Source organism: Acomys minous, assembly GCF_964271855.1.
Source record: "Acomys minous genome assembly, chromosome: 4".
NCBI lineage: Eukaryota > Metazoa > Chordata > Mammalia > Rodentia > Muridae > Acomys > Acomys minous.
The window spans coordinates 116,812,102-116,826,547 of NC_140486.1; the positions used below are offsets into that span (position 1 = coordinate 116,812,102).

Below are 14,446 nucleotides of genomic sequence, written 5' to 3' on the forward strand. Positions count from 1 at the left end.
GAGGAAGGGTAGGAGGCCTCTCCAGACTTCTTGACCAGGGTCCCTCAGCCCTTTGCCCTCATGGATGCTGTGAGAGCCCCTCATCCTTGTAGCACAGTTGAAGCCCAGCCAGGATGTCCATCTGGCTATCATGGAACAGGTGGGAACAGCAGAAGGCAGACCTAGGGACTGTGTCTTCAGGTACAACAGGCCGTAGACTCCCAGTGTCACCTAGCACTCAGGTGCCCAGGTAGGAAGAGCCTGCTATACAGCCTCCTGTCCTCCCCAGGTGATGATGGCAGTGGCTCAGGCAGTGGTGGTGGATGCCCAGATGACACCTGCGGCCGGAGGGTCAGCAAGAAGAGCTCCAGCTCCCGGACCCCCTTGACCCATGCCCTCCCTGGCCTCTCAGAGCAGGAGGGACAGAAGACCTCAGCCGCCAGCTGCCCAGAGCCCCACAGCTTCTTCTTGCTCTTCCTCTTCACCTTGGCCCTTGCAGCAGCCAGGCCCAGGTGGCGGTAACTGCCCCCTAGCCCCAAGGACTGTCTTGGCCAAAACATACAACAGACAATATTTAATTCCCTTGGCCCTCAAGGCTGAGGGCAGGATATGGCGACAGTAGCTCTGAGTGCTGGGGCAGGGTGCATGGGGATCCTGGCCTCCTGGGTCTGGCCATGCCTGTCACCCTAGCTTTTAATTTTGTATCAGGTCAGCTGCGAGCCAGTGTCCCCAAAAGCCATGTATTTCAGGGACCTCAGGGGCACTTCTGGCTGCACACTCCTCCCCTACCCTCCTGCACCACCCCAGAAGCTCATGAGGCCAACCGGAAGGGCGGCTTTTAGCTACAACCTCCTGGAGACCTCAAGTGAGCCTGTGCCTTCCTCTCCTGCCTCTTCCCACTGGGGACTCCCCACCAGACCCCATGGGTCATAGATGTCAAAAACTGAGGCCCATCCCTCAGCTCCCCAGGAAGCCTGCAGGGGACACCGGTATGTCATTGTCCGGGCTCTGGCAGGGCCTTCATGATATGCATGACACCTTCTACTCAGAAGAAGCTCTGCAGCCAGGATCTCCACACACACCAGACCAGGACCCTGTGCCACTGCGGAACTCAGTGAATGTGGTCCTCAAAGACCCACTGTGGGGTTCCTCTAGTGTGACACAGCTGAGGTGGCAGCTGGCATGGCCACACTGCTTGAGCGTGTGCTCTGTCCTCCCACCCACACATGGGCTCACAAAGACTGGCCTTGGGGGTCCAGATGAGAAACCTCACTTCAGGGGAACAGCCAGCCAGCCAGCCAGCCAGATCTAGCCCCTGTCCCACTTAGAAAGGTCACCTTGCCACAGGGATGCTGGGTGGCTGGTGAAACTTCAGCTCAGGGTCAATGGGACCTAGCACTGCAGGTCAGGAGGATGCCTGGGCCCCTTCCTGACCCAAGCAGCTCTGCAGGAGCTGGGGGAACATTGGCAGTCAAGGGCTTTTACAGACACGCACATCCAGACCCTCGGTGTCCTCCGCTGAGCGCTGCATCTCAGCCTTCCCTGACAGCACTGGAGAGGCTCAGGCAACACTTGCATCCTGGTATCCTCCTGCAGCCTTGAGACCTGGGGGCACCTGGCTTACTGAGGCTGTCAAGGCTCCTCCTTCCCCTCCAGGGCCTTGGGGATGCTGAGCTGCTATAGCCGGGAAGACAGTGGTCCTGATATGCCGAAGGCCTGGGAAGAGGCTGCTTACCGCTTTTTTGCTTTTGTCACTGGGTTAGGGAGGCTACTGCCAGCACAGTGAACCGAGGCCGACCCAGTAGTCAGGTCCCTTGGCCCAGGATGGGTATTCTCTGCGGTTGGTCCGTGGGTTTGTTGGGCTCATGCCCTGAGCACACCCACCCTGCCACAACCCTGCTAGTGCCACTTATACAGGGGGTGGCAGGAGACAGACTTGGGCTCTAGGGTGAGGACAACAGCACAGCACCCATGCTGCACAGGGCAGCCAGGATAGTGGCCAAGCTACTCTGTCCTTCCTCAGTGAGGCTCCCTGTCACTCAGCACCAGTGGATAACATGTGTTCTTTGAGTCCTTGTATGAATTAAAGGCTGGAGACCTACAGTGGATGTGACCTCATATAACTTGGGTGAGACTTCACGTGTGTACATGTGAGGATGGCACATGCACAGATTGGGGCTTGTTGGAAGGGGTTTGAGCCTGGGTTGTGCCCCTAGTAAGGTCCTAGGGTTTCCATGTGGTGGCAACCATTGAACACCTCCAAGTCCTGCCCAGGAAGATGCCAATCTTTGCCAACTGAATGTGCCAACATTCATGGGAGGAGGGGGCCAGGATAGCAGGGCCGGCAGCCTGCGCTGGCTCCACCTACCTCCCACCTCCTCTAACTCACCTCAATGCACGTGTCATTGTCTTACCCCATAGAAAGGTTCTCATGCCTACCAGGGTGCCTCAGGGGTACCCAAGGGAACAGTGTAGGGGCCAGGGATGCCCTGACACTCCGGTCTGCCCCAAGCTGCAGATAGGTTCTAAAAAGCTTAAGGCATCCAGGGCTAGCTCACCTTCAACTCAAGGAGCTGACCTGTCCTTATGTAAGCACACAGTGCCTACCTCCATGGCTAGAAAGCTCACTTAGTAGCCAGACTTGAAGAAGCCCTGCTCAGCCTGGTGTGGCACATCTGCTTTATCTGGGAGTTGTGGCCCACACTGCTGCCCAAGTACATGTTACAGTGTTGCCACTTGGTGAGCAAGCCAAGGGAGCAGAACCCCACCTCACGTGCTGCTGGGCCACACATCTCAGGGAGACCTCCAAAAAGCTCCCAGGAGGGAGGCCCCTCCAAAGGGCACAGCTACTGCTGGGTGTCAAGGTTCCACCCAAGGATACCTGTAGTGCCCCAGGCCCAGGTGGTAGCTGCACCCTCACTCTCCACCTCCTTGCAAGTCCTGGTGCCAAGTGGCCCAGATTCTTTCCTGGGAGTGGCCAGGATAGACAGCCATGGAGTGAGGTAGAGGCTCAGTAGAGCCCTGTGGGGGACAGATGGGCAACCAGCTGCTTGCTGGTGACCGCAGGTGGAGCAGCGTGTCAGGCAGTCCAGCAGGCTCCCCGCTTTGTGTTCTTCGGGTTCTTTTTGAGCTGGATATACCGTGACACCTGCTCCTGCTTCTCATCCAAGGTCTTTGTGAGTTCGACATCTGTGGACTCCTGGTTCTGGCCCTTGTTCACCTCTTGAATTTGACATGCAGGGACTTCTGGCTCAAGCGCTTTTTGAGTTTGACATGCATGGACTTTTGGTTCTGCTCTTCGTACTTTTGGGACTGGATCATCATCTTCTCTGAGAGGAAAAGGAGAATACATGAGCCAGGTACCCAACACGGGAGTCAATAGCCAGACCCAGAACAAGGTGGGCTCAATGCCTTCCACAGCCTTGCCCTTTGAGTACCAGGCAAATGCCATGTCAGTACTTTGCTCTAAGCCCTGCTACAATGCTCCCCATAAGGCTAGGAAGGAGTCCCTTCTCTGCCATCACTATATCTCAGTCTTTCTTATGGGACCCAGGAAAGCACAGGCATGCTGAACAGCCAGCGCTACCCACCTCATCCCCCACCCCGTGAGCATCATACACACCTGCAGGCAATCCTGCAGACTAGTACAATGCTTTTAGCCCACACACATGCACTCAGCCGTACTCATCCATTCACATGCCTGTACAGTTTGAGCCGTCAAAGAATGGTTAGAGAGCCAGCAAGGTGACACTGTGTGGGTTGGTGGGGTGCTAGGAATCCTGGCAGCAAAGCTGTAAAGCTTGCAGGATGCTTGACTGAGGCACCATGGTGCCTGGTGAGGAACGGAGGCCGTCATTGTTCAGCAGTCTTTCCCTCTGAGCAGGAACTCCTCCCCATGTACACAAAACAAATGAATTGCCTCCGAGAGTAAGACTTCAGTGACTAAACACTTCCCTCTTATGTGTCCCAAAAAGATGAGTAGGATCACTTGTTTCCAGCACAGACCTACTTCTAAACTCAATCTGAGCACTGAAGTGAGCCAGCCAAAAGTGGGCAAGCCCTCAGAACGTGAAGCATCAACCCACGTAACCAGCCCAACCACCCTGTGCAATGACATGTTAGAAGGGTTGGATTTGACAGGTTACAGGAACCCCTTTCCACCCAAACATCAAAACGGGGGTGTGAATGTTTCACAGTCAACAGTACCTATGTGAGATTTCACATGGACTGGGCCCGGGGGTGAGGACAGTCACTGAGAGCTACAGTAACCAGGCAGATCCACGTGCCAGATGTAGGCCTACACCTGTGGTGGAAGATAAGACTGAGTCCACGTGTGGCCAAACACCATGGGACAACAAGGTTCAGCTTCTCAGGAGAGACTGAGGTTGTACTGCTTCCCAGGCCCCCACACAGAGAGTCAGTGGCTGGTGGCAGTGTACAGTGAGCGAATGTAAAGGACTTGGAGGGAGTCACCCACATAGAAGCAGTGAGATCCTTTCAGAGAAAGAAGCCAAAAAGCTCTGGAGTGGTAAGCTGAGATTTATAAATCACAATATGGCAACACAGTTTGCCACCAGGTTCGGCACCCTGGGAAGCAGATCACAGGCAAACCAAAATTGTCTATAGGTGTTACCAGACAGAAAAGGTGGAAAAAATGACTATAAGGTTAGGACAACCCTTTGAGGATGATCTCAAAAAATAATAATTAGACAAGCCCCAGAAGAGGGGTGACTTAGAAAGCTTTACTTAAAGGCATAATAGCTGAAAGGCATCCAAATCTTGGTATGGGGAGATTATCCACAGCTGTGAGGCTCAAAGGATTCTAGCAAAATCAGCCTGAAGATGAATGCCTGAGACAAAACCAGACTGAACGTCAGAGATGAGGAATGGAAAGGCAACAGCAGATTCGTCACATAAGGTTCTCTCTCTCTCTCTTTCTCTCTCTCTCTCTCTCTCTCTCTCTCTCTCTCTCTCTCTCTCTCTCTCACTCTCTCTCTCCCTCTCTCTCTCTCTCTCTCTCTCCCTCTCTCTCTCTCTCTCTCTCTCTGTGTGTGTGTGTGTGTGTGTGTGTGTGTGTGTGTGTGTGTAGAATTCTCAGCAGAAACCTTGTAGGCCAGAAGGGAGTGAGATGATGAAACCAAAGTTCTGAAAGGAAAAATAACTTCTGAGCGCTATGCTAAGTCAAGCGGCATCCAGAAATTAATGTAAAATAAAGATATTCCCAGAAATAAGCTAGATGAGAGATTCCCAGGCATCGTGTCCTAATCATTGCCTAACCAGAAATGGCAATGGGAACTCGTCACATTGCCTTGATACCAACTAGCAATGTGAAAGCATGAAACTGTGCCACTCTAGGGAAGGAAGCACATGGCTGGACTCAGACTTGACAGCGGTTTTCACCTAGAGTGAAATGTAGCTGCAGTGCTTTGCCAGTGGATACACAGTATAGAAAGACTAGCATAAAATGGGGTGGGGAATAACAATGTAATTTTCCCAAAGGAAAAGTCACTAGCAATTTAAAGTAGAATTTACGGCTCAGGGATCATTGCAGAGTAGGGAGCAGGGAGATTTTATAAGGCTAGAGGACCTGGATATACGCTGCTATAAGAGGGTGCCTGCTAGACCTGCCAGGGGAGCCACGGCCATGAGTCTCAAAAACGTGGCCACTGAAACAAGGCCTGCACAGTGACAATACCAATTGACGTGTCGATATGGGTGGGGGAAATCTCACAAGCCCCACCCTTAGAATAAGAACTCACACAAGTAATGGCTTCTGGGAAAGGGATAGGTTATCCAACCCCAAGTGGTCAGCCCAAAATGCACATATGCAACCCTAAATGGACTCAGTGGGTTGAATTTATATATATGTACATGTGTGTATTATGTGATACAATGACAATTAAAGAAGAGGTCATGAAGTTGGGGGGGTGTGGGGGAGCCATGAGAGGAGCTGGCCTAGGGAACACAGCCAGGCCTGGGAGGGTGGGCCAGAGGGGTCCAACCATACACTCTATATGAAACTCATTCCACCACTGTGCTGACTGATACCATTGAAAATGGCACCTATAAGCCAGCACTCGGGAGGCAGAGGCAGGCGGATCGCTGTGAGTTCGAGGCCAGCCTGGTCTACAAAGTGAGTCCAGGACAGCCAAGGCTACACAGAGAAACCCTGTCTCCAGAAAAAAAGAAAGAAAGAAAGAATAAGAAAGAAAAGGGCACCTATAGGCTCATATGTCTGAGTGCTTGGGTCCCCAGCTGATGGAGCTCTTTGCGAAGGATTAGAAGATGTGGCCTTGTTGGCAGAGGTGTGTAACTGGTGGGCTTTGAGGTTTGGCTTTTTTTTTTCTCTGCCTTATGCTTGTGGATCAGATGTAAGCTCTCAGCTACTGCTCCAGCACCATGCCTGCCTGCTGCCACACCTGCTGCCACACCTGCCTGCCGCCATGCCTACCTGCCTGCTACCATGTCTGCCTGCTGCCATGCCTGCCTGCCATGCCTGCCTACCATGCCTGCCTGCCTGCCATGCCTGCCTACCATGCCTGCCTGCCGCCATGCCTACCTGCCTGCTACCATGTCTGCCTGCCTACCATGCCTGCCTGCCGCCATGCCTGCCTGCCTGCTGCCATAATGGTCACGGACTCACTCTGAAACTGTGAGGCCCCATAAATGCTTTCTTCTACAAAGAGATTTTAAAATAGGTCCCATGCAAACAGTAACTAAAAGACAATGATAGAAGTGTCTCTATCAGCCCAACAGACTTGCAATCCAAGTCACAAGGTCACTGTATGATCACAAAGAAGGCAATTCATTAAGTAGATATAATTGTAGATTGAATATAAAAAATAGACACTGAGGGGAATGTAAACAGTAACTTCCGCATCGTACATTCTGTGATGAGTGTATAATCCAGACAGAACAAGGAAACACAGACTGGAAAAATATTGAGGACCAAAGGTGCTAACATGCACAGAGATAAATCCATACACAGCCAAAATATGCCCAAGCATATACACCCAGCTACTCAGCAAGGCCAGGAGAATACAGTGGGGAAATGATGCCCTCCACTAAGCAGTGGGGCCCCCTACTGAGTGGTGGGGCCCCCTACTAAGCGGTGTGCCCGCCCCCACTAAGCAGTGTAGCCTGCACAGGCCTCCTGGCTTCAGTCAGGGGATGCCAGGATGGAGGGGGAAACAGAGGGAACTGGATAGATTTCCCAGGCTTCAAGAGAACAAAGTAGCAGGGGAGCCACAGCGTAGGCCTCAGCTACACTGCCTCTCCCTGGCTACCTACTGCTCCGTCTCCAGAACACAGCAGCCCCCAGGCTTCCACAGGGAACCCTGGTGCCCATGTTCTAGGCTTCTATCTCCATCACAACCCAAACTACCCTCTCTGTTGCCATCTGAGACCCTCTTGGGTCCATCCGCAGCTCCCAAGCTCTGGATGGCCACCTGGCCTGGACCCTGGCATCATCCCACTCTCTCAAAAGTCCAGGTATGGGAGGGGGTTGAAAATAACCCCTACTGCTCTACAGCCAGCCTCTAGCCCCATCTCCCAGACCCTGCCCTCCCTCGGTACCCCTGTTGACTTCCTAGTCTATATGGAGTCGTAATCTGTGTCCATAGCCTTCCAGGTCTTGCCTCCCTCAGAGATACCCCCCCCTCAAATACAACTTGTCTCGATCCTGATTGCTGGCCTAGCCACCACATACATACATACATACATACATACATACATACATACACACACACACACACACACATAATACATTCATACATACATACATACATACATACATACACACACACATAATACATACATACATACATATACACATACATACATACACATACATACATACATACACATACATACATACACACACACACACACACACCACTCCTGGCTCTTCCCACTAGAGCCTTGCCTTCATTTCCCACGCTGACCTGGAGTCTATGTGTCCTCTCAAGGCACTGGTCCTTTGCCACACCCCATGTCCCACCGCCCTGCCTCCTTGCTTCAGCCTCATTCCCTGTGGACCTCTGAGGGCTCAGGCAAAAGGCAAGAAAGAAAGGGTAGGGCAGCTGAGTCTAGCCAAAAGGAGAACCCAAAATTCCAGGTGAACTCTGAGAATGGGGTTCTGGAGGGACTGATATTGAGATCGCAGGCCTCAGAGCCTATCTGGGAAAGGGAAACCAGGTCTCCAGGGAAAGGGCTCCTCATCTTTCCCAGCCCCCTCAGGAGAGTCCCTAGGTGCCTTGGCTTCATCAAGTATGTCAGTCTCTGTCCCCTTTGTCCTCCTTTATCTCACCAGGAACAGGAGCACACGGGCTGGGGCCGAGTTATAACCACTTGGGCGTGCACTGTGTGTTTTACACATTCAAGTTCCTGGGCAGCGCCTGGAAGCCATGGGGACGGCAGCTCAGGAGCAGCCTGAAGACAGACCCGTGTTTCAGGCTGCACTGAAGAGGCCTCACCACCTTCCCTGACCTTGGGGTGCCTGATGGGGGTGCATGTATGTACTCTGTTAAGCAAGCTGGACCCTAAGCTGTATCCTGAACCCCTGCCCCAGCTCAGCAGGGGGGGTTCCTGAGGAAGTACAGGCCCAGGGCAGGTGTGACTACCCAAGGGCTGCCTGCCTGAGTGGGTTACTTTAGGAAAGTGCCAACCCTAGAACGAGAGAAGGAACACATCATCTCTCAACAGGGATGGAATGTAGATTCCGGGTGAAGGATCAGCAGATGAGTAGCCAGGCCTGCTAGAAACAGGGAAGAGCAGCTGTTGAGGCTTGAGGTAGCTCCTGCCCCTACTGTCCTACCCCTGCCTTGGGACAGCACAGAAGGTTCAGCCAGTGGCCTCAATACTACGTAGGAAACCCTTGAAGGTACAAAGAGTGCTGGTGGCAGGAGCCACAGGATGGGTTCTGAGATCCTGGGACAAACAAGTGCTTGGACTTGCTCCTGGAGAGGGCTGGGTTGAAATGCCAGTGGCCAGCAGGTGTCTGGGGGGAGAAGGCCCTTCCCTCCACCTGGCCATGTGCCGGCCTCTCCTCCTTCTATCCTTTATGTTCTCAAGTGACCCCACAGCTCATACAGGCCACCTGGCCCAGAATGCCCACAATATCCACAGATTACTCAACAGCACTGCTGCAGCAGCCCTACTGTGTGGTGAAGAGGAAGAAGGTTCGGCTCTCAGTGCCAGCTTTGGGTGTCCCACCTCTTTCCTGCAGGCAGGAACAGCACTGGCATGGGACAGGACCACTTTAGAACTGCCTCACTTTTTCTCCCATTTCTTGGCATGATGGTACAGGCCTCCAGCTGCTCTGGATTGCAAGCCAGCCTGACTCATGGATAAGGTAACTGCTCTGCAGGGGTTGCCGAGGCCCTGAGAAGATAGGGAGGGGCTGCTCCTGGAGAGAGCAGAGGTACAGCTTCCTCCTGGGTCTCCAGCACCATCCCTGCCCTAGCATCTCGCCTCTTCTTCCTAGAGACAGCTTTCCCAGCTAAGAGAGGTTTTATGGAACATATGCCCCAAGGCCACAAAAACCCTCCTTGCTCTAATGAGCATCCCCGCCCACCCACACCTTTAACCCTCAATTCTCTCCATCATCACACAGCAAATGTAACTGGATGTTCTGGAATGTGGGTTTCTGAGACACAAGGATGGAGCCATCCTGTCCTATGACCCAGAGGGTGAGGGCTTCCAACAGAGGTGATCCAGAAGAGACCATGTTGCTCTGAGCCTGCGGCTAACAGGAAAGGCACAGACAGGGACCCAGTGAAAGCCACTCAGGGGAGGCGGGCACTGCAGAAAACCACAAGAGGCCAGCATGTCTGGGTGGGGCTAAAGATAGGCATGTGCTGCCACAGCAGGGAGGCCAAGGGGTCAGAGCAGCAAGGCCAGGAGGAGTTGTTCAAGGAGTGGACAGAAACGCCAGGAACATCTAGGATGGTGAAGGGGGGAGGGATGGGGCTCCACTGAGCTTTGCTTTTGAAGGCAGAGATAAGCTGACTTCCATGGGTAAGATGTGATGTGGAAGGCAAAGAGGAGCCAGGCGCAAATGCCACGGGAAGAAAATGATGGAACCACAGCCTCAGTCAAACCTGGAGCTCTCAGCACTCCCAGGCTCCCCGTTGTCTCTCCTTGAAACCAGTCAACTGCAAAGTCCCAACAAGATAATCGAGTTTGATGACCAAATCCACAATCTATCTGAAAAGGTTTCAGGCAGATATGAGTTGGCTTGACCAGCAGACAAGAAAAGGTGTCACCGCACTGCAGGTTGAGGCCACAGAGCTTAGGAGGAGCTTAGCAGTGCATGGGGAGAGGCATGGATACCAGCTCCTACTGACCATCTTGAGGAAGGCCTTTCAGTTCTAAGCTGATGATGAAACCGTGGCCAATTAAACAGTGACATACTAAAATAGCTCTAGACCCCTGGGCTAAGTCACTCCTATTTGCAGCCCCTCTGGAGCCCACTCCCTCAAGCCTCTCGGGGACGGGTACATCTGACAACATAGTAGAAGCTTCAGTGTGGTACAGCTCGGGCTGCAAGAAGCCGCTTCACAGGTGAGACCCAAAGAAGAGTCACTGCCACAGAGGACTCCATACCAGAGAATGAGAAAGAGGAGGACAGATATAAATATTACACCAACACAGACAGATGTCACACGAAGTCACTCTGTGACACAATCTCTGAGAGCACATGTCAGAATATAGAGAAGGCTTCCTGGAAGGCCACAGAAAGGATGAAAGCCTGACAAGTGAGTGTGTGTGTGTCTGTGTGTGTGAGAGAGGGGGGGGAGGGAGAAAGAGAGAGAGGAGAGAACCTTTGTAGACCGAAGGACAAAATGGCCTGAGTAACAGTCTGGCATTCGGGACACCCTCCAAGTGTAATAACATTGGTCACACAACTAATTTTGAAATGATTGGACCAACATGTTAGAAATCAAGCTTTAGGTCACATTAACTGTTCAAAGCAGAGGTCAGCAGAAGGGTGTGTGTGCATGTGTGCAAGACATCCTAGAGTGCTGTGTGCAAGCACAGATTAAAATCTAAGTATAGCCCCCTAAAATGTTCAGAATGAACCCAGGGGTTAATATGATTGTCACTATTATCTCCTATCAAACCACTAGGGGGTGGCTGGAAAAATGGGTCAGTGGTTAAGAGCATTGGCTGCCCTTCCAGAAGACCCAGGTTCAGTTCCCAGCACCCACATGGCAGCTCAGAACCACCTAAAACTCCGACTCCAGGAGATGATGTACCCTCTTCTGGCCTCCACAGGCAGCAGCCGTGCATGTGACGTATATAGAGACAAGCAGGCAAAACTTTCATACAGGATAAAAACTAAAATGGAAGAACAATTAGCACCTATTTTATACAGAGTAAAGAATGGAAAGGTTTCCATTTGGAGCAAATGTTGCAGAATAAATACAGATATACGGTGTCTACAGCCTTGTTTGGAGCAAGGGCTGCCCTTACTCTTCAATATGTGTACATGCCTGGCTAGTCCCCACATCCCTGCATATATGGAGAGCTGTGGGGGCCCATTTGGAAGGACAGACAATGGGTGACAAGGGCCCTTTCTGGTATCCAGGTAACAGTCATTTCATTTGCCTATTTTTGTTTTACATACGGAGGTGCAGAAGCATCTTCCTTGCTAATAGATGGAGTGGGGTGCTCCTGCAGCTGCTAACACAGGCAACAGCACCACAACCCTCAAGCCCCCACCAGCATTGGCCCTCTGGAACAAGGAGCTAGGTCGCCCATGGTGACAACTGATTAGTGCCAGGGGACAAAGTTCCAGCACCTGCCTGTCAAGAGCCCTTCTTGGAAAGCCACGTATGGCTGAGTTCTATAAAGGGACAGCTTGGTCCTCTGTCCATGAGCCTTGCCTGCCACCTCTATGATCTTCTACCTTAGAGTAGAAATCAAAAACCAGGCAGCAACACTGCTATGCTGCTGTCATGACAAAAGCTACCTAGCTGGGGTCTTCCCTGACGATGCTCGCAGGATCTATAGCTCTTCCCCAGTGCTGCTCCCATCCACTCTGCTCTCTGCTCCACATCTGCCCCACACATCCTTAGGCCTGTCTACCTTCAGGCAAATCGAATGCTTCAATCCTCACCTCCTGCCCTCCCACCCCCCACCATGAAAGTGGGTCTGATTCTCCGGGGCAGACTTGCCATTCTTGGCCACACCACCTTGCTCCATCCCTGCCCCTTTATCCTCATCAATCCCCATGATTTCCACTTCCACTGTGGCCCCAGGACAAGCCCAGCACATAGCAGACAATGAATACAGTGCAAAAGCAGCCTGGACCCCATGGAAGGGGTCGATGGAAGGAACCTTGACAGCGGAGAATGGCTCTTCCTTGGGGTTGGGAGATGCCTACAACTGGGAAAGCCAGTGCCAGGATGAGCCAGGAGCCACCACTGTCCTGTAGTCAGCTCTCTAGCATGGATCCTTGGCCTACCCATCTACCAGCCCTTCTGTAGAGCACAGACCAGACCAGGCCCTATGAAAGACCAACAATGTAGGCATAACTGACATGCATAGAGATTCCAAGACTTGGCCCAGATAATGGCAGAGCAGAACTTGAGAACACACCATAGGTCACTTTATTGCCATGTCAGGAGGACGAGACTGTTGTGGCATGAAGCTGAAGTAGCGCAGACACTTCTTGCATGAGGCCACCACAGGGTGCAATCCTGGGCTCCTCCCCAGGCTCAGCATCAATCACTGTCCCCTTCACTGAGGTCCTGTCACCCTCTAAGACAAGTCTTCCAAGTGGGGCACTGGTAGATAAGAGGAGGCACCGGGAAGAGAACATGGAGGGCCACCTGCTGGGCCTGAGCAAGAGTCTCAAGGGATAGATAAGCCTGGACTGCCCCTAGGAGGCCAGCTCCAGGAGCAGTGACCACTAAGCCTACACCAAAATGACAGTCCCTGTGCAACCCCCCCGCCACTCTCCAGGGGTAAGGAGAGCCCCTAACTCACTGGGCTATGGCCTGCAATCAACCCTCCCTATGCTTGGACCAGTGCTTGCAAGTGCTTGCCTGCAGCAATGGCTTGGCAGGTACCGCATCCCTGGGCAGTGGATGATGCCCCAGATTACCAGTGCTGGAATACAGCCAGACCCACATGCCTTTCACCACCTCAGGAAAGCCAGGGAGAGGAAGAATGGAGGGGGAGGGGAAGGAGTCGGGGGGAAGGAGCGGGGATGCCATTATAGAAGCAGATAACTGTTGGGACCCACATGACTGGAAGTTCTAAGAAGGACTGCTAGGCAGACACTCCAGAAGCAGCCCAGATGTTAAGTGTCTTGTGGTGCACGTGACTAGAAGAGGCCTCCAGTGACAGCAAAAGCTCTAGGCACCCATGTCATGCCACAGCTTTGCAAGGAAGTGACACGTCCACTTTCCAGGAGGCAGCCATGCATAGGGACATCATGACAGATGAAGAAGGGCCAGAATGGCCCCCTGGCACACATACACACACACACACACACACACACACACACACACACTCTCTCTCTCTCTCTCTTTCTCTCTCTCTCTCTCTCTCTCTCTCTCTCTCTCTCTCTCTCTCCCCTCTCTCTCTCTCTCTCCCTCCCTCCCTCCCTCTGTCTCTCTCTGTCTCTCTCTCTCTGTCTCTCTCTGTCTCTGTCTCTGTCTCTGTCTCTGTCTCTCTCTCTCTCTCTTTCTCTCTCTCCTAGCTGTAAATCCTAGAAAAACATCCTGACCTGAAGGCAATGGTGACTCTCTCCCCGGGCCTGCCTCTTTGTCCTGGGAAGCAGGAGGCCCCTCCCCAGCCTAATCCAACACAGTATTCAACCTACTCATGGCTATGATGTCATTGCAGTCCTTTTTGTGGAATTCAGCCCAGGCCTTGGTCTTGCAGTACTTGCTGCAGGTTAGGATCCCATAGCAGCGGGGACAGGGTGTGAGGCGGACCCCAATGGAGCGACCACACTGGTAGCAAAACTTGTAAAAGGCAAGGCTGAAACAGAATCCCAAGGTCAGGTCTATGCTCACCCCTGAACTCCTGAGATATCTGTGCCCACCCATCCCATCAGCAGGGCAGCCTTCACATATGGACAAAAGACCTGTTGTCACCACCCAGAATGGTCCCCACGTGGTTATCCCGAACAGTTAATGTACACCAGGCCTTTGGGCCCACCATGGGTTCTATAAAGGCTGCTCAAACAAAAACAGTTCAACATGGCAGGCAGGGGCATCTTGCAATCCCAGTGAAATGGGCTGTAGGAAGTACCTGACTGACGGCAGAGGTCTCTGAGCTCCTGTTTAGGGTGAGACTTAAGACACAAAACTCCTCCATTTCCAAAGGAGATGTCCGTCCCTATCACCCTTCTCTCTCCCTGCCCTGTCCCTCAGGATTAAAGTTGCAGATGTCCCCAAGAATGCAAGGGTCCTTCCCAGAGGGTGCACAGGTGACTCCTGTGTCACAGAAA

At 52.6% G+C, this 14,446-nt stretch overlaps 2 protein-coding genes and 1 long non-coding RNA gene across 13 annotated transcripts in view; 2 read left to right on the forward strand and 1 right to left on the reverse strand.

The window, feature by feature from the left end:
* GPC1 (glypican 1) overlaps positions 1–2,082 on the forward strand; it is a 27,677-nt gene extending 25,595 nt beyond the window's left edge. The window contains exon 9 of the mRNA XM_084780266.1: positions 269–2,082. Coding sequence (XP_084636392.1) covers positions 269–501 — 233 coding nt within the window. The 3' untranslated portion in view covers positions 502–2,082. The remainder of the gene's footprint in view (positions 1–268) is intronic.
* Positions 539–14,446, reverse strand: part of ANKMY1 (ankyrin repeat and MYND domain containing 1) — a 52,877-nt gene continuing 38,969 nt past the window's right edge. For 6 of the 10 annotated variants that reach the window (XM_084780255.1, XM_084780257.1, XM_084780256.1 and 3 more), the window contains 2 exons: positions 13,814–13,974; positions 3,066–3,308 (listed from right to left, as the gene is read on the reverse strand). In XM_084780255.1, coding sequence (XP_084636381.1) covers positions 3,196–3,308; positions 13,814–13,974 — 274 coding nt within the window. In that variant the 3' untranslated portion in view covers positions 3,066–3,195. Of the gene's footprint in view, positions 3,309–12,548; positions 12,771–13,813; positions 13,975–14,446 lie in introns of those variants that run through there. The other 4 variants (XM_084780259.1, XM_084780258.1, XM_084780254.1 and 1 more) reach the window with 4 other exon arrangements.
* LOC311596624 lies at positions 8,448–11,410 on the forward strand. Of its 2 annotated transcripts, none has more exons than XR_014778908.1 (3): positions 8,448–8,491; positions 9,206–9,400; positions 9,593–10,757. It is a non-coding gene; the product is annotated as an uncharacterized lncRNA (long non-coding RNA). The 2 variants fall into 2 exon arrangements; XR_014778909.1 differs by adding an exon at positions 11,109–11,410 and having other exon boundaries at positions 8,454–9,400; positions 9,593–10,542.